General features: G+C 43.4%; 1 protein-coding gene across 1 annotated transcript in view; it reads right to left on the reverse strand.

Moving 5' to 3' along the window:
- The window catches only part of CAND1 (cullin associated and neddylation dissociated 1), a 52881-nt gene extending 30293 nt beyond the window's left edge, over nucleotides 1-22588 (reverse strand). The window contains exons 1-2 of the mRNA XM_039501765.1: nucleotides 22187-22588; nucleotides 19681-19824 (exon numbers count right to left, since the gene is read on the reverse strand). Coding sequence (XP_039357699.1) covers nucleotides 19681-19824; nucleotides 22187-22254 — 212 coding nt within the window. The 5' untranslated portion in view covers nucleotides 22255-22588. The remainder of the gene's footprint in view (nucleotides 1-19680; nucleotides 19825-22186) is intronic.
- Nucleotides 22589-23240: the final 652 nt, after the last annotated feature.

The following is a 23240-nucleotide window of genomic DNA, read 5'->3' on the forward strand; positions in this document are numbered from 1 at the left end:
TGTTTTATTGAATCTATGATGGTTCTTTTAGTCAGTGCTTTTCCCATCTGGGTGGTCATGCAATCTCATATTCTTTAATCAGCAACATCTATTTGCACAAAATGTTGTGATCATGAGTTGCTATAGTAATGGGCCAATTAGCATTACTACTGGAAAACCTACTATAGCGGTAAAAATTAAAGCATGCCTTAAACATTTTCCCAGCCTTCCCCACACTATTACTTCTTCTAATGTTGTTTTCCATAATTGATGTGGTGGTTCTCCAAAACACTACAATGCAAAGTAAGAAGGTGCTGCTGTTTTTAATTGCTCTATTTCCCTCACGCACTAAAATGCATCAGTTTATCAGTGAAATATTAATTTTCTAATTTTTACTCAGCATTCCAGAGTAAAAAAGACAGCTGAAGAATTAACTGGATTTTTTTTTACTTGCATATCAAAAGACTTAAGCACATTCCAACTACATGACCACGTTCTGTCCGAGTTGCACAGAATTTTTAGAATTTGGCCTGCAATCATTATTATTGGTGATAACACAAGCTAGAAATCACAGCTTGACTTTCAGATCTGGGCTATGGCTACACTTGCACTTCAAAGCGCTGCCGTGGCAGCGCTTTGAAGTGCTAAGTGTAGTCAAAGCGCCAGCGCTGGGAGAGAGCTCTCCCAGCGCTGTCCGTACTCCACCTCCCTGTGGGGAATAACGTACAGCGCTGGGAGCCGCGCTGGGGCTTTGACCACACTGGCGCTTTGCAGCGCTGGAGAGGGTGTGTTTTCACACCCTGCTGCAGCGCTGCAAATTTGCAAGTGTAGCCAGGGCCTTAGTTTGCATGGCTGAGTACACCACTGGTGTGCTGAGACCACTACCTACTTAAGCTGACCAATTAGGTCTCACTGTTCCTTGTAGTCCTCTGATTGTAGCCATCTGTTGCCTCTTGTTTGATAATTAGATTGTAAAGTCTTTGGAGCAGATACCATTTTTTCTTTTGTTTGTACAGTGCCTACCACAATGAGGTCTTGGGTATATGACTAGGGCTACAGGGCACTATGGTAATACAAATTATAAGTACTGATAGGAAAAAACCTTATACTTCAATACAAAGAAAAACTGATTAGGTAAATCACTGAGGCTGTGGCTACACTTAGCACTTCAAAGCGCTGCCGCGGTAGCGCTGCCTGCGCGCGCGCTTTAGCGCTAGTGTAGTCAGCGCCAGCTGCTGGGAGGAGAGGGGGAGAAACTCTCCAGCTCCCCCACCTCCACTTGGGGATGGGGGAATGGCGCGGGGCGGCGCGCTCTGCGCTGCTGCTTGACACTACACTGGGCGCTTAGTGGCGCCACATTTGCGAGCGATGCAGAGTGTGTGTTTACTGCAGCGCTGCAAATTTGTAAGTGTAGCCAAGCCCTGAGACAATCATGGAACACAATGCTGTTTTTACATAGTCACTTTTTACACTAGAATCATACAAAGCAAATCTAGCTTTAGGGCTTGTTTACACTACGCAGCTTTTAGCAACAAGGCTGTGTCAACACAGCCTTGTCACTAAAAGTCAGCGTGTGTAAACATTCTCTGTAGGTATTTATTGGCAAAATACTTCCAGGCCCAGGAGCAGCATTAGCTTTGTCGGCAGGAGACTGCTCCTGCCGACAAAGCCACATTCACATGGACACTTCCGTCAGCAAAACTTTTGTCTTTCACCGGGGGCGGGGGGCTTTTTTAAGTATCCGTGAAAGACAAAAGTTTTGTCGCAGTGCAGACATATCCTTAATCTTGAAATAAGTCTGATTTTAACATCCAGACCCCAAACTTTACCAAGATTTGGGGGGCGGGGTGGGGGGTAGTGTATTGAAAAATTCTACTGATCTGCTGCAACACTGCATTAGCAAATTACAAAACATTCTCCCCCATAAGATTTCTGTCTCCCCCTTCCTGTTTTGGATTTATGCATTTATTTTCTTTGCCTTCTTATTTCTGCTAGTGCCCCCTCAATGTATAATGTCTCTCCCAAGTAGTTACTCTATCTTGTGGATAAAGAACTCCCATTCTTTGAAGGAGGAAAACTTTTCAGATTCTGATTACCAACTCTTTAATCTCCCATACTACTGTCAGACCTACTGCATAGCAATCAACCTACCTCCCCGCAGGGAACGAGTGTAATTCCCCAGAGTGTTCCAAACTCAAATTGGTCCAGATAGCAAGAGAGAGTTTGGTCCCAATTACCATACACAATAACCAGTCTGTAAGTAACACAGCTCCCCTCCTCATTTTGTCAGCTTCCTGCCCCTCTCGTTGTTTTTGGTGCACCTCTTATCACTGCCCATTTTCAATTCTCTCCTTCAGATCAAGGCTACAATGCTGCTCTGAACAGAGCCCTTTGTCAGCCACACCTGCAGACACATAAGTATATTAGAGAATATTTAAAAATAAACGATACAAAGTGTTTGAAGCGTCAGTTATTGTGTCATTGGAGGTAACTTGACTCAAACTTATTTCACGCCAATGCTGCTCTCCTCAAGCAGTCTGTTTTGGCTGCTCATATATATTTAGAACTTCCCTAGTAGTTGTGCTTTGCAGCTGCCGCTTCTGCAGAAATGCTATGGGTTGGTTCAAGAGCATATGGGTGTGACTCACCCAGGACTTGCAACAATAGCAAGTTGCACTCCCAGTTATATGTATCTACATAAGAGCAAGTAAAGCCAAAACTAGAAGAGGGGATCCTACACAATGCTATCTTTAAGGACAGTAAAGTCAGAGGGCTTACAACAGCTCAACAGGTGTAAACAGTTTGGTTAAGGTTTTGGGTGTGTATACAGGAGGGGAGGAGAACAGTGTCTGACATATTTGCCAGGTCACGATTTTTATCCAAGTATTTCTCAAAGACTTCCAATACCTCTTTGTTGCCATTGTTGCGCCTCGGGAAGATCACAACTACAAAGAACTGTAACTTGTTGATATCAAAATATGTACAAGCACAGTAAGAGAGGAACACAATAACAAAGCTACTCAATCTAAAGACACTAACTGAGACCATGTTACAAATGTTGGGATGGAAGCAAGATTTCTTTTTCACACTGAACTCAGAATAGCAGCTCTATATATCTGCTTCTTACACACGTTTGTTTTAGTTGAGCTATTCAGGAAACTAGTATGTTCTGAGCTGTGTAGGGGCACTGAACATTAATTCTGAGTAGCTTTATTTTATTTCAGTAACAGTCAAACTGAAAACCACCATGAAGCTTCAGTGAATCACACAGTGATCAAAGCAATTAAAATTAACAATAAGGAAAACACAAAGACAAAGCTTAAATTTTCAAACCCTGAACTGTTGCTTCCTAAAGCATTTCGCACTCCTCATACTGCAAAGAAGTCTGATCCCCACACTGTGAGTCAGAACCTTATTAAAATATGTGTGGCACTCAGAAGTTTAACAAGCAAATGATATCTATGGAAAAATAAAATAGATTATAGTGTATTTAACTGAAAGATAAACCAGCTTGTAACTAGAGACATGTCTATTGTCATCCTAAGCACGCTGTTGTATCATTTTTTCCTACCCTTTAAGTTTTTAGGATAGCATATTTAGAGCCCTGTGCAGATACAAAATTTGTATCTGCATCCAATCTGTAAACATGTTCCACAGATACCTTTATATATAGTGCATATCCACAGATTTGCAGGGCTCCAAGCATATTCAAGGCAGAGACCATTTCCTCCTCTATGCTTGAAAAGCTCCTACAACTTTTTGGGGTCTACTGCAATAAATAGTAATAAACATCATGCAAATGACAAATCTAGAAGGACAACAGCAGCGATTAAACTATCACACTTTTGGAAAGTAAGTTCAGATACAAATTAGTTCTGATTTAAAGTATGATCCTCGCTTCATTTACATATCATAGCATTTGACAATGGGAGCCCTGGAAAAATCAAGATCAAATAAAAAAAATAAACTTGAATACCATAAGTTGTGTAGGTGTAGAAAATGTTAACCCCATAAATTTTAGTTAACAAATAATACTGGAATTACAAGCTATACGGAATTTAATCTGAATTCTTAATTTGTTGAATGTTGCCACACAATTCCAGTAAGATCTAGTGAACAAACAAAACACTTCTGTACTTGAGGTCTAACTTTTTGAGATTACTAGAAGGAAATACTATTTGGATCGGCAGAGTCCAATTCCTTTCAGACCCTGATCTAGCCACCTATGGAGATTTTTCCACCCTGCTTCCATGTGGAACCCCTGCAGAGCTCCTGATCTTGAATGTCTTCTTTGTAGAACTGTCAAGTATCAGAGGGGTAGCCGTGTTAGTCTGGTTCTGTAGAAGCAGCAAAGAATCCTGTGGCACCTTATAGACTAACAGACGTTTTGCAGCATGAGCTTTCGTGGGTGAATACCCACTTCTGCTTGCATCCGAAGAAGTGGGTATTCACCCACGAAAGTTCATGCTGCAAAACGTCTGTTAGTCTATAAGGTGCCACAGGATTCTTTGCTGCTTTTGTAGAACTGTAGTCCCATCTGGAGAAGAGTCACTGGAAGGCAGACATCTACAAGACACTGTCAGAGCAAATGAAGAAGATGGCACTCCCATACCCAGTCCCAGTGCCAAATGAAAGCAAAAGGTTCCAGCAGAAATACTAGAAGGAAAGAACCTCTGATAAAACTCCCACTAGCTGCCTATACTATGAGGAACTGTATCATATTTTTTGCAAGAGATGCCACTGTTGTCTGCAATCCCTTGAGGTCGAGGATGATCTCTTTCACAGGTTTTATTTTTCATGGGTCCTTTGGTGACTGAAGTCCAATCCTTGAGCCACAAGCTCATGGACAGATATTGCAGGTTGTGTTGGAATACACGGTTAGGCCGCGATTGCTGTGCAACAGTTGTCTTTTCTGGCGCTTTTCTGCGACCAGGGCAAGGCGATTTTCCTCAAGAGTGGACGTTCCCTCTCTGGCAAGTTTTCGCCAGTTAACTCTATCCTGGGCTGCTGTCTCTTAGTGTGTAATGTTGATCCCACATTTCTTGATATTTATCTTGAGGGTGTCTTTAAAGCATTTATTTTGGCCTCCCCATTTCCTTGCTCCTTTGGTGAGTTGGGCATACAGCAGTTATTCTGGTAAGCATCCATCAGGCATGCACACACAGTGCCCGCTCCACCTCAACTGGTGCTGGATAATCAGGGCTTCAACACTGAAGATGTTGGCCTCTGTGAGGACATTGACATTAGTGCAACAATCCTCCTATTTATGTTGAGGATCTTCCGAAGAAACTGCTGGTGCTGGCATTCCAAGTTTTTCAGGTGTTTTCTATAGGTCATCCAAGTCTCGCAGCCATAGAGGAGAGCTGGGATTATCACCACTTAAGAAACTAAGTCTAGTATGTGTTCAGATGTTGTGATTGTTGAACACCCAGTGAGACAGTCTGCCAAAGGCAAGGCTGGCACAGTGAATTCTGTGCTGAATCTCAACATCAGTGTCTGCCCTCTGTGAGAGATGGCTGCCAAGATAGGCAAAGTATTCTACATTGATAAAGAAGAACTGGAAAATGTAGATCTTCCTTGCTGGGTCTCATGACTGATTGGGGACTGACTGGTAGAGAACTTTTGTTTTCCTGATGTTCAGAGTTAGACCTAGGCTTTTGTAAGCTTCAGGGAAGCAATTAAGAGCTGTTTGTAGATCCTCCTTTGAGTGTGCAACTACACCACAATCATCTGCGTACTGGAGTTCAGTTATTGTTGCCAATATTACTTTAGATCTGGCACAGACATGAAAAAGGTTGAAGACGTTGCTGTCAATCCGATATTGGCTGCCCATGCCCTGTGGTAGACAGTATTGGGTTAATGTTTTCATAGCTACTAAGAAAATGGAGAAAAGGGTGGGTGCCAGTACAAACCTTGTTTTATACCAGTTCTAATGACAAAGGGCACAGAGGTAGAGCCACTGCACAGGATGGAGGCAGTCATCTGGCCTGGAGGAGTCTTACAATGGTGATAAATTTGCTTAGGCAGCCAAACTTTGACATGATTTTCCACAGAGCCTTGCGGTTGACAGAGTCGAAGGCTTTGGTCAGATCGATAAAGGCCATATACAGCTCTTGGTGTTGTTCTTGATTTTCGCAGCCAGCCAGATCCAGGAAAAATGTCACATTGGTGGTGCCCTGTGATGTTCTGAAGCCACACTGGGACTCTGGAAGTACTTCCTCTGCAAGAGGGAGCAGGCAATTCAGTAAGAGTCTAGCAAGAATCTTCCCAGCGATGGAGAGGAGGACAATGCCTCCATAGTTGCCACAGTCGGCCCTGTCTCCCTTTTTGAAAAGGGTGATGATGTTAGCATTTCTTAAGTCAGCAGGGATTTCTTTGGTGCGCTAGATTTTGAGAAGCAACAAGTGAAGCTTGTTAGTCAATGTTTCTCCCCCCACTTTCAATACTTCAGGTGGTATGCCATCAGGGCCTGGTGCTTTATTGTTCATTTGTTTAATTGCTTTGCAGACCTCCTCAGGTGTTGGTGGGTTGGCAAGAGTTTCCCAGATTGGGTGCTGAGGGATGGAGTCACAGTGAATTCTCAATGTAGAAACTTTTGGTAGTGTTCCTTCCAGCGTTCTTTGATTTATTTGTTATCTTTAAGAAGGGTACTACCATCTTCAGATCTCAGAGATGTGAGGCCACATGAGCTTGGCTGTACAGGGTCTCTGTCTCACAAAAAAAGCTCTGCATATCATGTCTGCCAGCAAATATTTAGATTTCTTTTGCTTTGTCCTCCCACCATTTGTTTTTAATTTCTTGGATCCTCCTTTGAACTTCAGCTTTGAGCTGATGGAAAGAGCTCTCCTTTTGACTGGATAGTGGTTGCATCCCTGACTGATATGGTGGACAGTTCTCCACAAAGCACTCTAGACAATACAGAGTGCAACAAAGATATCACAGAAAGTTCCCTTGACCTCACCTGTACCATTGAGTCCAACCAGAAAGGGTTCTTGGCTGTCCAGAAGAATTCTGACACAGCAGATTCAGAGATTACACAAGAACCCCTGTAGATAGTCAGACTGAAACTGCTGTGCAGGAGAGCTCTACAAGCAGCCAGACTGATGATAATGCAGAGTGGAGTTCCACCAGTATTATGTGCTATATTACATTACAATGGTATAGGAGGATTTAAACTACTTTTTCCCCAAGTAATAGCTGTCTGCCACCACGCTGAGTGTGGGGTAGAAGTGTCTCTCCACCTGCTTGGCTGAGGGGCTGACAAACGCTTGGCGGGGGGGGCAGGGGGAGAAGATGACAAGAGGAAATGTTCAAGGAACTACTGACTGCATCCTGACAGAGCCATGAAGGCAGAAGGGTGGAGAAATGGTTTCCTGGAGCAATCACAAAGACTAGAAAGGAACCTCATTGTCCTGGAAAGGGACATGATGCAGACAATGCTGAGGTGAAGAGCTGTAATGAGCTACAAAGGTCAAGCACTGCACCCCAACTTTGCACTGTACTGGTAAGCCTGGTGATACCACCATATTGGGACATCTATTTTAATTAACCTAATTACAGACCATTCCACGGATCTTAAGTTTATATGATATTCCTGTAATTTGTTTTTTTTTTAAAAAAGTTAATACAACTCAACTGAAAAATTTCATTGAGGAACATGCCGCTCCCCATCCCCCAGCAGAATTAATTCTTTATAAAACCAACACACAAACATTTCAGTCATTTCCTTGGTTGCAGTACATTAATTACCCACAGCTAACCCCTGGTCCCAAATAAGAACGCAATGCATTCCTGACTGCTTGGGGCATTTTTCTAAGACACATTCTCCAGCTGCCCATAACGTACAAGAAGTCTGTCCACCTCCTGCTTCCACCCACCACTGTTCAGGCTCTCTCGCTTCCTCTCACAGATATGAGAAATACAGCAAGCACTTATCACATGAGTCACATAATGATGATAAACTTCCAAACTTGTCATGAGGCACCACTACCTTTCCTTCCAAACATACACCCTCCACTGTCATCCTGGAACTACTCAGGATATAGTTAATCCACTCCTTTCCTTTGGTCAAGTGTCCAGTGAAACATTTCATAAGCAAGGGAAGCAGAGGGTAAGCTGGGTCTCCCAGAATCAAAGGAGGAATAACTCTTTTAATGTCCAAAGTGGTCTGGGAAGCAAAAATTCCCTTGATTATTTCCAGCGAACAGGCCTGAGTTTCTAAAGATCCTGGCATTGTGGCTCTTTCCAGATAAGAACATAAGAACGGCTGTACTGGGTCAGACCAAAGGTCCATCTAGCCCAGTATCCTGTCTACTGACAGTGGCCAATGCCAGGTGCCCCAGAGGGAGTGAACCTAACAGGTAATGATCAAGTGATCTCTCTCCTGCCATCCATCTCCACCCTCTGACAAATAGAGGCTAGGGACACCATTCCTTACCCCATCCTGGCTAATAGCCATTAATGGACTTAACCTCCATGAATTTATCCAGTTCTCTTTTAAATGCTGTTATAGTCCTAGCCTTCACAACCTCCTCAGGTAAGGAATTCCACAAGTTGACTGTGCGCTGTGTGAAGAACTTCCTTTTATTTGTTTTAAACTTGCTGCCTATTAATTTCATTTGGTGACCCCTAGTTCTTGATTTATGGGAATAAGTAAATAACTTTTCCTTATCCACTTTCTCAACATCACTCATGATTTTATATACCTCTATCATATCCCCCCTTAGTCTCCTCTTTTCCAAGCTGAAAAGTCCTAGCCTCTTTAATCTCTCCTCATATGGGACCCGTTCCAACCCCCTAATAATTTTAGTTGCCCTTTTCTGAAACTTTTCTAGTGCCAGTATATCTTTTTTGAGATAAGGAGACCAAATCTGTACACAGTATTCAAGATGTGGGCGTACCATCGATTTATATAAGGGCAATAATATATTCTCAGTCTTATTCTCTATCCCCTTTTTTATGATTCCTAACATCCTGTTTGCTTTTTTGACCGCCTCTGCACACTGCGTGGACATCTTGAGAGAGCTATCCACGATGACCTCAAGATCTTTTTCCTGATTTGTTGTAGCTAGATTATCCCCCATCATATTGTATGTATAGTTGGGGTTATTTTTTTCCAGTGTGCATTACTTTACATTTATCCACATTAAATTTCATTTGCCATTTTGTTGCCCAATCACTTAGTTTTGTGAGATCTTTTTGAAGTTCTTCACAGTCTGCTTTGGTCTTAACTATCTTGAGCAGTTTAGTGTCATCTGCAAACTTTGCCACCTCACTTTTTACCCCCTTCTCCAGATCATTTATGAATAAGTTGACTAGGATTGGTTAGGACTGACCCTTGGGGAACACCACTAGTTACCCCTCTCCATTCTGAGAATTTACCATTAATTCCTATCCTTTGTTCCCTGTCTTTTAACCAGTTCTCAATCCATGAAAGGACCTTCCCTCTTATCCCATGAAAACTTAATTTACATAAGAGCCTCTGGTGATGGACCTTGTCAAAGGCTTTCTGGAAATCTAAGTATACTATGTCCACTAGATCCCCCTTGTCCACGTTTGCTGACCCATTCAAAGAACTCTAATAGATTAGCAAGACACGATTTCCCTTTACAGAATCCATGTTGACTTTTGCCCAACAATTTATGTTCTTCTATGTGTCTGACAATTTTATTCTTTACTATTGTTTCGACTAATTTGCCTGGTACTGACGTTAGACTTACCGGTCTGTAATTGCCAGGATCACCTCTAGAGCCCTTTTTAAATATTGGTGTTACATCAGCTATCTTCCAGTCGTTGGGTACAGAGACCGATTTAAAGGACAGGTTACAAACCCTAGTTAATAGGTCCGCAACTTCACATTTGAGGTCTTTCAGAACTCTTGGGTGAATGCCATCCGGTCCCGGTGACTTGTTAATGTTAAGTTTATCAATTAATTCCAAAACCTCCTCTAGTGACACTTCAATCTGTGACAGTTCCTCAGATTTGTCACCTACAAAAGTAGGCTCAGGATTGGGAATCTCCCTAACATCCTCAGCCGTGAAGACTGAAGCAAAGAATCCATTTAGTTTCTCCTCAATAGCTTTATCATCTTTAAGCGCTCCTTTTGTATCTTGATCATCCAGGGGCCCCACTGGTTGTTTAGCAGGCTTCCTGCTTCTGATGTACTTAAACATTTTGTTATTACCTTTTGAGTTTTTGGCTAGCCGTTCTTCAAACTCCTCTTTGGCTTTTCTTATTACATTTTTATACTTAATTTGGCAGTGTTTATGCTCCTTTCTATCTACCTCACTAGGATTTGACTTCCACTTTTTAAAGGAAGATTTTTTCATCTCTCACTGCTTCTTTTACATGTTTGTTAAGACACGGTGGCTCTTTTTTAGTTCTTTTACTGTGTTTCTTAATTTGGGGTATACACACACATTAATACTGGTGAACCTTCCACAGTGAGCAACCAGGCCTGGCAGCACCATGGAGAAATAGCTCTTCTTAAGGTGTTCAGCTTGATGTTGGGGAGAGGCACGTGTGTGGAAAGAATAGGCATGCGGGGCCCATCAATAGCCACTACGGAGTTCAGGAACTCTTTCTGTGAAAAACCATCACTTGTGTATTTCCCAAGCTTTATGACTTGGCAATGCTCTTAATAGCCCTGGAAATCATCATGACAACACCCCTAGCAGCTGATCTACTAACACCAAACTGGTTAGCTACTGATGAGTAGCAATTGAGGGTGGTGAGCTTCCAGATGTTGAGGGAAACTCTTATGTTGATGTTCTGCTGCTGCAGCTCCAGAGTGAGTGCCACACAGATCCCTAACAAAAGCAGTCTTCCACATCTTGAAATTCTGCAGCAACTGTTGGATGTCCTAGATGAATAGTTCTTCATCACTAGCCTGTCTGACCAGACAGTGCTAGTTGAACAAGCCCAAAAGTGGTGTTCCACTGAGTAAAGCTGCTCAGAATAAATGCTCTGCTCAATTTCATCTTCCTGCTTCTCCTCCACCTGTAGCCATATCACATCATTCAAAGCCCTTCAAAGCTGCCAAGCCAAATATATCCAGCTGCATGACTGTCAATACTGGTGCATCATCCTGTTTCTATTAATGACTCATGATCACCGTGATCAGCATTGCATCTTCCATGCTGCCTGATAACAGTTCAAAAATGGCACTGGCAAAATAGTTAAATGATGGGATGCCAGGAGAGGAATAATAAATTTGTTATATTGACCCTATGCCCCATATTTCCTGCAGGTTCTGGTAGGCATTCCACCATGTACTGCAAGAAAAATCCCAGTGCACAGACCTGATCAGCAGAATACTGCACCACAACGGTGCAGCATTCTAAGCAGATAATCAGAACAAACACAGAGATTTGTGGACACAATAATAAACAAGGAAAGTACCTTAAGTCAGTATAACAAAGAAGTGTGGATGCACTTCAAATCAATAGTTAATTTGCTGCACTTAGAGCAAACAAACTAATCCAATATAACATCCTCATGTAGACAAGCATTTAATTATAAATAATCAAGCCTAGCAGTTACAAAAACATGAATCATCATAGCCAGATCTGTGACCAACAGAAGGGAAGACAAGCCATTCATAGGTAAGGTTGTGAGTATGTCACAGAGGTCGTGGAAGTCACGGATTCCGTGAGTTCCATGGCCTCTGTGACACTGGGGCCCTGCACCTCCCCAGCTGCCATGGGCAGTGGGAGACCCGCTGTTTCCAGTCACGCAGGCGGCAGGTGACAGCCCCCCTGCTCCCAGCCCTGCAGGGAAGCGGGGGATCCCACCCCCCCCAAAACTCCTAGCCCCAGGGTCAGGGTCCCTCCCAGCTCCCAGCCATTGGTCGGGGCGGGAGGTTCCCCAGCTCTCTGCCACTGCATGCAGTGGGGCAGGGCACTAGAATCTCCTCCCTCCCCATTTTGTCAGGGATATTTTTTGTAAAAGTCAGGGACAGGTCAAGCCTTTTGTGAACTTTTGGTCCTTGCCCATGACCCATCCATGACTTTTAATAAAAATATCCATGACAAAATTGTAGCCTTAATCATAAGCAAAAGTGGGTGTTTTTTGTTGCTATGACAATATGACATTTGCTTACATTTATATGACACTTAAATAAGATTTAAAAATTGATAAAATATGAAAGTTGCTGTTTCAATCTGCCTCCTCAAAAACGTGTGGAATCTGAGACCACACAAGATATGTGAAATTTGGTTTGTTATAGTGGTCTCAGTCCCAGCAAATGGAGACCATGAATGACACCTAAACTAATTTTTCCGAAGAGTCCTCTGTCACACACAGACAGTTCAGTGCTGTTTTGTGAATAAACTGGGCTCCCCAACATGTTAAGAGCCCATCATAATTGTTATTTAATCATGAAAAATTTCAGATCAACCTTACTGGATAGTTTCAGCCTGCCACCATCACTTCAAAGAATTTAAAGTCTGAAGGAGGATGCTGGACAAAGAGCCAGGCCACTAGATAGCTACTGGTCGCCACAATCCAAGCTTTACGTATACATGACTGGAGATGCTGGTAATGAAAACATGACAATGCATTAGACCCAGACTCAATATCCTGGGGCTTAGGATGCAAAGATATCTAATTGCAACAAAATTGGCAGGCTCAAGGTAATGACTTAGTTCACTGAGGATTTGAAGGAACACTTTGTCAACTTAATAAGCTTACCCACAATGTGGATTAATTGCAGAAAAGGACTCTTAGCTCAATTTATCACCCAGCTGTGAGATTCCAAGAAAACAGCACCCTTCTCACTGTCAGGTATCCTCTCATCTACGCCAAGCAATTGTTTAGGCACTGATGGACACAGCCATAGCCAGACTCGCTGCCACCTTTATGAGAAGTACAGGATGCCAAGTCAGACTGAAAAGGAGAGGCCTAAGCTACAATGCCAACAAAATAACAAACAAGAATTTATCATCGCATTTTGCAAGTCGGCAGCACATAAAACACTTCTTGATTGACAACATGAATGTTGTAAATGAAGGATTGCCATACAAAAAGACACCAAAGATGTTCCATGTCCTGTTGTGCTCCAAAAAGTGACTGTGCAAAACATACCATAATCAGATTTTGGGAGGGGGGGTGCATTGTCAGAGTTCTACCTGTTGATTTCATTAATAATGATAAGGGTTTACTGCATTTACACTCATGTCCGCTTTGCAGAGCCAACACAACTCAGGTAGGCTGTATTTTATTCCAGCTCTGTATCAACGGAATTGTTAATTAATGTTCTATCAATTAAATCTGTACAACTTAACATAATAGGGTTGCATGGGTATAAAGGAAGGCATAAACTGTCCTGCAGAACCTTTTAACTGGTACTGTTGTGTGCAACAAGTAAAGATCCCAGTCTGACATTCAGATCTTAGGCTTAATCTGCAGTGCTGACATTTTCCTGCCAACTGAGCGCATCTCATACGAAAGTAATTTAGAAACAAACATGAAAAACAACAGAAACAATAGGGATTACAAAGCACAAAAAACATGCACTTGAGCCTGCTTTGTGAGAGAAGACATCAGACACTATTCTGAGCTTTAAAGGATGCTCCTGTATTTCCTTCATGGCCTTCCTCTGAGCAGATCCTTCGGAATAGTGAGGGAGGGAAAGTACTAGCCTTGCTGGGGGTATTATGACAAAAACAGCAAAACTAAGACAATATAAGTAGATCCCTGCACGGATACATATTTATATCTGCGAATGCAGATATAAATCGGTATCCATGGAACCGCAGGGCTCTCCCGGGTACCACAGGGGCGAAAGGAGTAGAACATGGGGCCGCCGTTCCCACGAGCCAACGCCCCACGCCGGCACAGCTATACCTATCCCAGCCCTGTCCTCCAGCATGGCTGTACAGATCCCAGCCATGCTGGAGGACATGATGGAGATGTAGTCACGCAAAAAGCTGCATGGAAAGGATGGGGTTGAGGCATAAGGCGGTACAGCCGCACAGGAGGAGCTGCCGGTATGGGGTGCTGGCTCCTGGGAGTGGCAGCCCCATGTTCTACTCCTTTCGCCACTGCAGTTCCCAGGAGAGCCGTGCAGTTCCGCAGATACTGATTTATATCCACGAATATAAATTTGTATCCGCACAGGGTCCTAAATTTCATTCTTACATGTGACTACATATCAGAGTTTTACAGCCAGTCTTGTCCCTTTACATGGAGGAGCCAGAACAGCCTCATTCTGAAAATAACTGGGTTTGGGTGGAGGAGAGACAAAGAGTTCTTTTCTCCCTGGCCTGTAGGTTCAACCCTGAAAAACAGATCATCCATCAACACTTTGTCCGAGAGTTACCATACTTCAAGGACTTAACCTCTGAGAGGTGACCATCAAGTTATTCTTAAAAATATTTCATAAGATACCCTTCGGGAATGCCCAAGTTTATGTCTACACTGCAATTAAAACACCCATGGCTGGCCTGTGCCAGCTGACTTGGGTTTGCAGGTCTCAGGCGAAGGGGCTGTTTACTGCAGTAGATGTTTGGGCTCAGGCAGCAGCTGGAGCTCTGGGATCCTCCCACCTTGCAGGATCCTAGAGTCTGGACTCCAGCCTGAGCCTGACAGTCAACACCACAATTAAATAGCTCCTTAGCCCAAGCCCCGCAAGCCTGAGTCAGCTGGCTTGGGCCAGCCACAGGTTCAAACTACAGTGTAGACATACCCTAAGATGACATTTTTGCCTTGTAGGGGAGCTCTATTAAAACAAGTGCAGATGAAAGGTTGCTCAAACAACTGTAGGGCCTGTGGGGCTATAACTAAAAGAGAGGCTGCAGAAAGGAATTTTTATTACACCATAGATGATACAGAAAAGACAGATAAGTGCAGAAATGGGGTAACCTGAAAGAAGGAATATTTCCCAGAAGCCAATTTTTGTAACCACATTTTACCCGGAATTGGGTTGTACAGACAACTGTCTTGAAAGGAGCTCCCAAAACACTTGTAAACTTTCTTTAGAGTTTGACATTTATTCAACCAGCCCCAAAATATTAGCATCCACCTGAGCAGTATAAGAACCGTAATAATGTGTACTTTGAGGTGGAAAAAAGCTACTTGAAGCATTTAAAGGAGTTTTGTTTCTTAATCAAAAGAGTTAATTTCCTATTCAAAGTGTTCTGAATAGAATAGTGAACAGGGGGAAAACTTGGAGCCCTGCACATAAGAGTCGCTTTTATGTTTAGCTAGAAATAGCCCTCCTCTAAGCTCCAGAGGTGTTTTAGATTCTAAGTGTAATAGAAGAGATACTAACTTCAGAAGTCTCAAGAGATTCTCCTCTCTTCAGGGTTATTAGTGACACTATCATTTATATCTACTGTGTCCACATAAGGATATTGATCTATCTGGAAAGGAAAGCTCCTTTTCTCCACCCTGAGAGAGACAATAAAAGTCAGTCTCAAGAGACAAAGGCTCGCTTAAGCACTTTGCTATGTACACAGGATCAAAGCTACAGAGGAAGAGGGATTTGGAGGAATACCACCATTAAAATGGACACACCTTTGCAAAGCAACCCAGCAAGTTGTTCCTGCAGGATCTACAGAGACCAGCAGGGCATATGAATCAGTGGAGTGAGCCAAAACAGGACATACTTTAAGCACAAAGCAGCAGCAAAGCTATAATAAGGACAGCTACACAAGAAGCACCAACACAAATGGTTCTTATCCTTTAGGCACTACTGTAATGCAAATAATGACAGACAATATGGTCACATCCTTCCACGAGCAGTACAAGCCAGTGGCAGATTAGCCACTGGGTCAATGGGGCCCATCCCCAGGGGCCCCGGCCCATTGGGGGACCCTAGAAAAATGGGAACCCCCATGCCCTGACCCACTCCGCCCACACAGCGCCCCAGCCAGGGAGCGGGGTCAGGGCACAGGGATTTGCCCTGCTCTGCCTGCGCTGTAGTCAGGAAGCAGGGTCAGGGTGCGGGGGCTTGCCCAGGCCGGGTGGAGAGGGTGAGTCCCCGTGCCCTAACCCACTCCCCGACAGGAGCACCAGGGGCGGGGGGGACGACTGCAGGTGGAAGGGGTGGGGAGAGGTCCCCACAAAACCCTAATCCGCCCCTGCACCAAGCAGCTTTGAAAAATGGCAACTATCACATCTGAAAGAGGTCCTTTCGGAAAAGCATGCCACTCCCTCCTAGAGCCACTGAACCTATTACAGAGCCAACACAGTGATTGCTAAGCATAAAATGTCCTTTGGCTGTTGACCAATGGATTACTCTTCCATAATGTACTGCCATGAAATCCAGGAGCATATTTACCCCCCCAGTGAGATACCACAACCTGAAGAACCAATTCTGGTGGGTATATTCCAGCAAACAAGATACCATTCTGGTGCTGCATCTCTTTAGAGATCTGAGAGGCAGAAGAAGAATAAAAGAAGAAACTGCACTGTGACATACCTAAAACTATCTAACCTAGGAAGAAAGGAAAGGACTGAGCAGACAAATAACCAACACAAAAAGTTAAAAAAATTAAGTTGAGCCTACCCTCCAAAAGCATGGGGCCTCAATCTGGTAAGAGACAAAAAAACACTGAGCAGGACATGCCAGAGAGCCCCCTTTAAAGGAAAGTGATATCGTAAGTGTTTATAACTTCTTTCCTGCCTCCATCTGCAAGCAGAATTAATATAATGTTTTGCAATTGCTTGATAACCTTTTATTTAATGTTTCTCTTCCCCTTTATGATAAATTGAATATTGTTCTGTATGACTGATTGTTCTACAAAATGTTACAATCCATTTCACAGATTTAAGTAAAATACAGGTACAAGCATTATGCCAATTGAACAGGCTGAAGCTCTTAAAAGGGGAAGGTTGGTAACTATGCCCAAACTGTGCAACGACTGCCAATATTCCAAGAGATATTATGCAGGTAGTGTCTCACTCACACCAGCAGTAATGTGAACTATTTGGTCAGTACAATGATTTACTTAAATTTCTCAACCTGCTAAAACCATCTGCATCAACACTGAGGTCCAAAGACATTTGTAAAATTGCTTTATCTGAAATACGAACTGCTGCTAACACTCTACTTGATCCTGTGGATGTCAAAGTTGGCTACATCATTCTTGTTTCCATTTCACCTCTGAAGATATCTGAAGAGTAAATTCAGTAAGGCTTTCCAACAAACCAGTTACCACAATATTACAATTTTATTTGCATATGTGAAACAATGAATATAAGGTAAGACATGAGCAGAAATTTTCTTCCATTCACTGTCTGCAAGTGCTGCTACAGTAAAAATGCAAGAAATAAGCAGTATCTTGATGATTTAATATTTCATTGTTCTGTTCAATCCTTTAAGAAAGAATGAGAATGTAAAAGGTCAGCCTGCTAAACACTAGATATGCAGGTTTAATGAAGCAGGTCCCTCCACAATCCTTGTGTTTAATATGTCCAGGATTTGAAAGAGTAGGAAAAGGGGAGATTTCATTTGAGCCTTTTAGTTACTGTATGTATTTGCATCTCTATTTTTCCCTTTCAATTTATGCTCAGGTCTTCCCCTGCTCAAGGTTTATGCCTGCATCCTTCTATTTAACCATCACCACTTATTTTTAAGCGTAACAGACATTTCCCGCATTTAAGCACACACTCACGCATTCCCAAAGCACTTTAGAAACAGACAATTTTGGCGTGAACATTAATTTTGCACCACCATTGTGTCTAAGCACTTTTCTTCCCTTTTTTAACAAAAACAACTGGCTAGAAAAATGGGATCAAGATCAGTTTTACATGGTTGCTACCAATGCTGGTGTACCAGAGTTAATGGAAAACGTAAGAAGATACCAGGAAAAAGCTACTTCCATCATGCGGTACGCAATTTAAACCATTATAGCTTCACAACCTGCCCCTTTCCTAAAAGATTGCCTTCTACTGCACCAACAATGCTCATTAACACAAATTAAAGCTGCAATTTTCATATGTATGAAACTAAAATCAGATTCCTAATCCCTAATATTCTAGGCCTCGAGGTTTGGAAATTACAGCCAAAGTGCTGAAAATGTACACAATATGCAGCTGGTTTTTCATTTTTGTTTCCACAATAGCTTATTTCCAGGCCTCAACCAAACTCCCATAAACTATTTGTGTTTCAAATTCTGAAGCTATTTTCTTTGTGCAGTTGTCAAATCTGGTCACAAATACAATGTGCAAACTCTGCTAGAAGAGGGTACAGCTTCAGCTACCATGGATAAATTAAATATTTCAGAAGTTTAAAATTCAGCCAAAAAACGGCAACCTCTTTGTTTCCTTGAAGAAAGCAGCAATACTACGTAACATGCTAACCTAGCATTGCTGTTTCTGTTGGCCACAGTGAAATGAATATTGACAATGGTATTAGTATAATAATCAAATCATATGTCTGAGACAAAGTTCATGTTCCCTCCACTGTTGCCTACAGTACATTTTCCATTGTTTTGATCAGCCTAATTTTTAAAATCACAACTGATGAAACTTTCATCACTGCCAGAATATTTAAGAGAAAGTACATGTATGCATTCTATTTTCTGCTTTGTTCAAACTAAGGCTGACAAAGCCTAAAGAAGATCAAGCTCAAACAAACTAGCCAAACACCCTGGTCACAAAGCAAACTGGCTGTTTAAGGGAGTCCTGGGTTCAGCCTCACCTGTAATAAGTTTACCACTCAGTGCAGGAGTCACATGATACAAGCATGTGACTAGGAACCAAGCCAGTTGGAAGATATAAAGACAACCTGGATTCAGTCAGAAGAAAGAGTTAAAGGAGCAGGAAGACTGTGTGAGCTACTTCACAGACTCACTCCTTAGCAGGCCTGAGGAGTATAAGCCTGAAGGAAACAGGAATCAACTAAAAAGGGCTGGGTGGAAAATGTAAGTTGTTTTGAAATCTATGTTGTTAAACCCGACTTCAAAAAGGGAAGGGAGAATTAATGAGAAAACACCCACAATGTGAAGTCTCCTTAATTTGGGGAGAAAAGGGAGACTGAGGCAATGGAGGCACCTAAAGCCAGACCAGGTGAGCTCCTGCTACTATTCCCCTACTCATTCATGCATTTATCCAAGCCTTAGCCTGAAATGTTTTAAGTTTTGAATCTATTAACTGTGTGTTTTGATAGCCAAACCTAGTCATTTGTCAGTGTTCAGGTTTCTATTTAGAACTTTTCATAATACCATACTTCACCTCCCCAAATTCCAACTGCAATTTGAACCTTCCCACTGATCAAACATCCCTGTGGCAACTGCAGCATTTTTAACATGGAAAGGGAATAGGTGGTCTAAGCTTCTTTTAGTAATATTTAGCAACTGAAAATTAGGAGAGCCATCACCATTGAACCAGCTAGCTCTCCACATTTGCAATCGCTGGATCATAATTTGGATCACTGACAAACCAAAAAGCTCTGTAAAACTAGGATTAAGGCAAATCACTTAAGAGGTATCAGAGGGGTAGCCGTGTTAGTCTGGATCTGTAAAAGCAGCACCTTATAGACTGTGGCACCTTATAGACTGACAGACATTTTGGAGCATGAGCTTTCGTGGGTGAATACCCACTTCGTCGGATGCATGTCACTTAAGAGGGTCTCTTGAAAAGATGTTAAATTCAAGAGGAATATTGCTATGCAACTTAATTTGAGCAATTAAATTAGAAAAGTCAGTTATTGTTCAAAGATTAGACAATTGTTTATACTGCAGAAAGAACACATACCATTTGACAGCCAAGTTTTGCACCTCGCCATTCTTATCTTCCAGTAACTTCAGAATCATCTTCACAACCTTCCTTTCACTGTCATCATCCAACTTGATGGAATCCTTCTGTAGTTCAGTCATCAAGTCATTTGTAGCCATAAACCTATCCAAAAGAATATCCAAACCATTAAAGCTAAACAGATATGGACTATTCACAATGTGCGACAAACAACCCAAGCTCATCAGTTTCAGTCATGCATGATCAAATTTAGTATTAACATTTAATGCTACCGCTATTCTGGGGTAAAAAGCACCAGTTTTGATTACTTATAGTCTCATAACAAAATGATACAAGAAAAAGCTTCTTACAACATTTCTAACAGCAGCAAATTATCTTTCATTATCTTGTAATCTCTCCTCAAGAACAAAGGCAATCACAAACGTAATTTACTTCTACTGTTTACACTATGTTAAAGTAAAGGTCTGAATAACTATCCAAAATGGAATTAAAAGGAAGAGTGAAGACCGAAATTTATCAGGGTTTAAAACAATACTTTAAATTGCTGCAAACAGATTTTGTAAAAGCAAACTTTTATAAACATAAAACCAATGGAAGTGTAGCTACAAATCTTTATTTTAGAAAGTATCCTTGAAAGAGTTTCTTCAAGCTGCATGTGGCAAGTTGCTGAATATGTCAGTGGAATCCTGCAGAACCAAGGAAAGACCTGCGGGGAGCCAACTTTAACGTGAAGAAGGCCAAGGCAGGAACTGAGTGAAGGAAATGGAAAAGTAGGAAGGGACTAGGGACATGCAGAAGGCAGCTATTGACCAGGGGTATGTCTATGCTACAGCAGTGCAGCTATGGCACTGTAATGCCACAGGGCAGATGCTTCCTAAATCAACAGAAGGGATTTTTCCATCCATATAGTTAATCCGCCTCTCTAAGAGACAGCAGCTAGGTCGACAGAAGAATTGTAAACAGAAAACTAGAGCTCACCTATCATCTTTATTACACAAAGATCTTTGAAATAATTTAATTAAATGAACTTTGAAATAGCTTTATTTAGATGTATGTATTCCCTCACAGTGATTGCAAACTAAGCATTGTACCACTGTGGCAGTGCATGGGAGCCAGGAATCAGCCTTACCAGAACATTTCTATTAACAAAAATAAGTAATCTATTGTCCATGTTGAGTTAAATGCAAATGTACCACGTATACAAGATGCAAATTAGATTTAACTTTGATTTTCTAAGGTATTTAATACAAGCAAGGAATATTTTTTTTAGTTGTCGGGGGGGTAGCCGTGATTGTTTTTGTGGATACAGACTATGAGGAGTACAGTGGCACCTTAAAGACTAACAGATTTATTGGGGCATAAGCTTTCGTGCGTGAAAAAATCCACTTCTTCAGATGTGTGATGTGGGGTTTTTACCCACAAAAGCTTATGCCCAAATAACGTTTTTAATTATTTTGAACCTGATGCATTCAGTAGTTGACACATTTAGCCTCCCACTGCTGGTTCAAGAAATATTTATTTTTAAAAAACTGGGTGGAGACAAAACCTCAACTTTGTTTTCTACAATATATTTATAATGAAACAAATAAAATATTTATGTCATTCCAATGTCATACTGAAAATTGTCATTTCACTGTCAGATATTCAAAGTTTATATGCACAACTTCTTTAATCTACACAGATGTACAACTATGATTACTAGCAAATGGCTATGAGTGCACCTGCACAATTCTAGTTCTGCTGCAACAAATCCTAAACTTTAAGTCACTTTCCCCTCCATCAGATATAATCTTCAATTAGGCTTCCCTTACAAAAACTTTAAGCCTGGACTTTCATGGTCGGCCTTGGAGCAAGAAACCCTCTGCCCGCAGAGCAGGTGCAACAAGGCCAGTAGGCTTCTCTATCAACTTCAACCCTGCCCTGGTGGGATAGCCTCCCTACGCCCATTCAATCCTTGCTCGGCTTTCTAGGGGCTTCTGAACTGAAATCGCACGCAGGCCACCAACTACTGAGGACAGCCCTTTGTGGCTCCCCACCCCAGGAGGATCTCTGAGCACGGTGCACTCAGGTCTCGTCTCCCCCGTTCACAGATACCGAGACGGAGCTAAGCAACTTAGACCAAACTTTCATTGGGCGCCAGAAAACTCGGGGCAAGCGGAGGGGGGGGGGGATTTCTCTGAGCCCAGACCCCCGCTCACCGCAATGCTGCCAGGCAGCGGAGCGGGGGAATGGCGCTTCTACCGCACATCCCTCCGGGCCAGCACCCGCCGCCGCTCTGACAGCCGGGCCCCTGCCCACGAGTCACAGGCCCCGGGGTCATCGGCCTCCTGCCGCGGGCGCACAACAGCCAGGCCCGGGTTGAGATAAGAGGGGCAGCTGCAGCCTGGCGGGAGGCTCCCGGGTGGCAGGCGGAGAGCGGGCTCAGTAGGCAGGGGAGAGCGAAGGGGCCTGCGCAGGGAGCTCAGGGAGGGGAAGGGCCCTGGCGCTCCGCGGGGCCGGCGCTCACCTGAAGTCCTTGTCGCTGGATGTCATTTTCTCCAGCAGGTTGGAGATGTGGTAGGAGGCGCTCGCCATGTTGATGGTCCCGGTGGGGGGCGTCGTCTGGGCCTCGCCGGCTCCACCTCGCCCGCTGCTGGGGGACGGCGCTGGCTGGGGGCGGCGGCTGTGTCCCCGGGAGGGGGGGGGGCGGCGCGGAGCGAGACCGGAGGGGGCTCAGTGAGGGCGCCGCCGGGGGGGCAGGCTCATCGCCACTTGGTGACACGGGGGGAGGGAGCGGCCTCGCTCAGGCGGAGGAGGGGAAAGGAACAGAACCCGAGACGGCCACAGCTCGCGCTTGGGGCGAGGTCAAAGTTCAAGGCGGCTCTCGCGAGCCGCGCGAGCGACGCGATTTTGTAGCCGCTGATTGGCTCGGGCAGGTTCGCGCTGTTGTTCGGGCGATGTCAGAGCGGACGTGGCGCAGAGCGTGCGCGGGACGTTGAGGCAGCGGTTACAGAGGGGAGGAGGCGGAGGAAAGAAGCGTAGGCTTCGAAGACTACGCATCCCTGCATGCAATGCGCCGACGCGCGCGAAGTGGGCTAGGACAATGCACGTTGGGGCTTGTAGTTTTTCTAGAACACCAGGCGCATTGCATGCGGCGGTGTAGCAGTTGCATTGTGAACTGCTGGCGGCGCATTGCATGCTGGGACTTGTACTCTCCCACTGGGGTAGGGGCGGAGCGATCATTTTACTGGTTTAGAACATGGGTTTGTACTGGGCGTCCCTTTATTGTGATGGCAAAAAAGAAAGGAGGGAGCTGGGAGAGGAGGCATTAACCAAACCAACCTTTTCGCCTGGTTTCGGTGGCTCTTAACCCCAGAAAAGATTTTCCAACAATCTGAATAAAACCAATTCCCTTCTCAAGACAGTTGTTTTGTTTTTAAAACCCCAGCTCTAGCCTCCAAGTGCTAATGTGAGCACCGCAAATTTCATTTAAAAACAAACAACGTTTAGGGTGACCAGACAGCAAGTGTGAAAAATTGGGATGGGGTGAGGGGTAATAGATGCCTATAGAAGAAAATGCC

This window comes from Mauremys reevesii, linkage group 1, assembly GCF_016161935.1.
Source record: "Mauremys reevesii isolate NIE-2019 linkage group 1, ASM1616193v1, whole genome shotgun sequence".
In the NCBI taxonomy this organism is placed as follows: domain Eukaryota; kingdom Metazoa; phylum Chordata; order Testudines; family Geoemydidae; genus Mauremys; species Mauremys reevesii.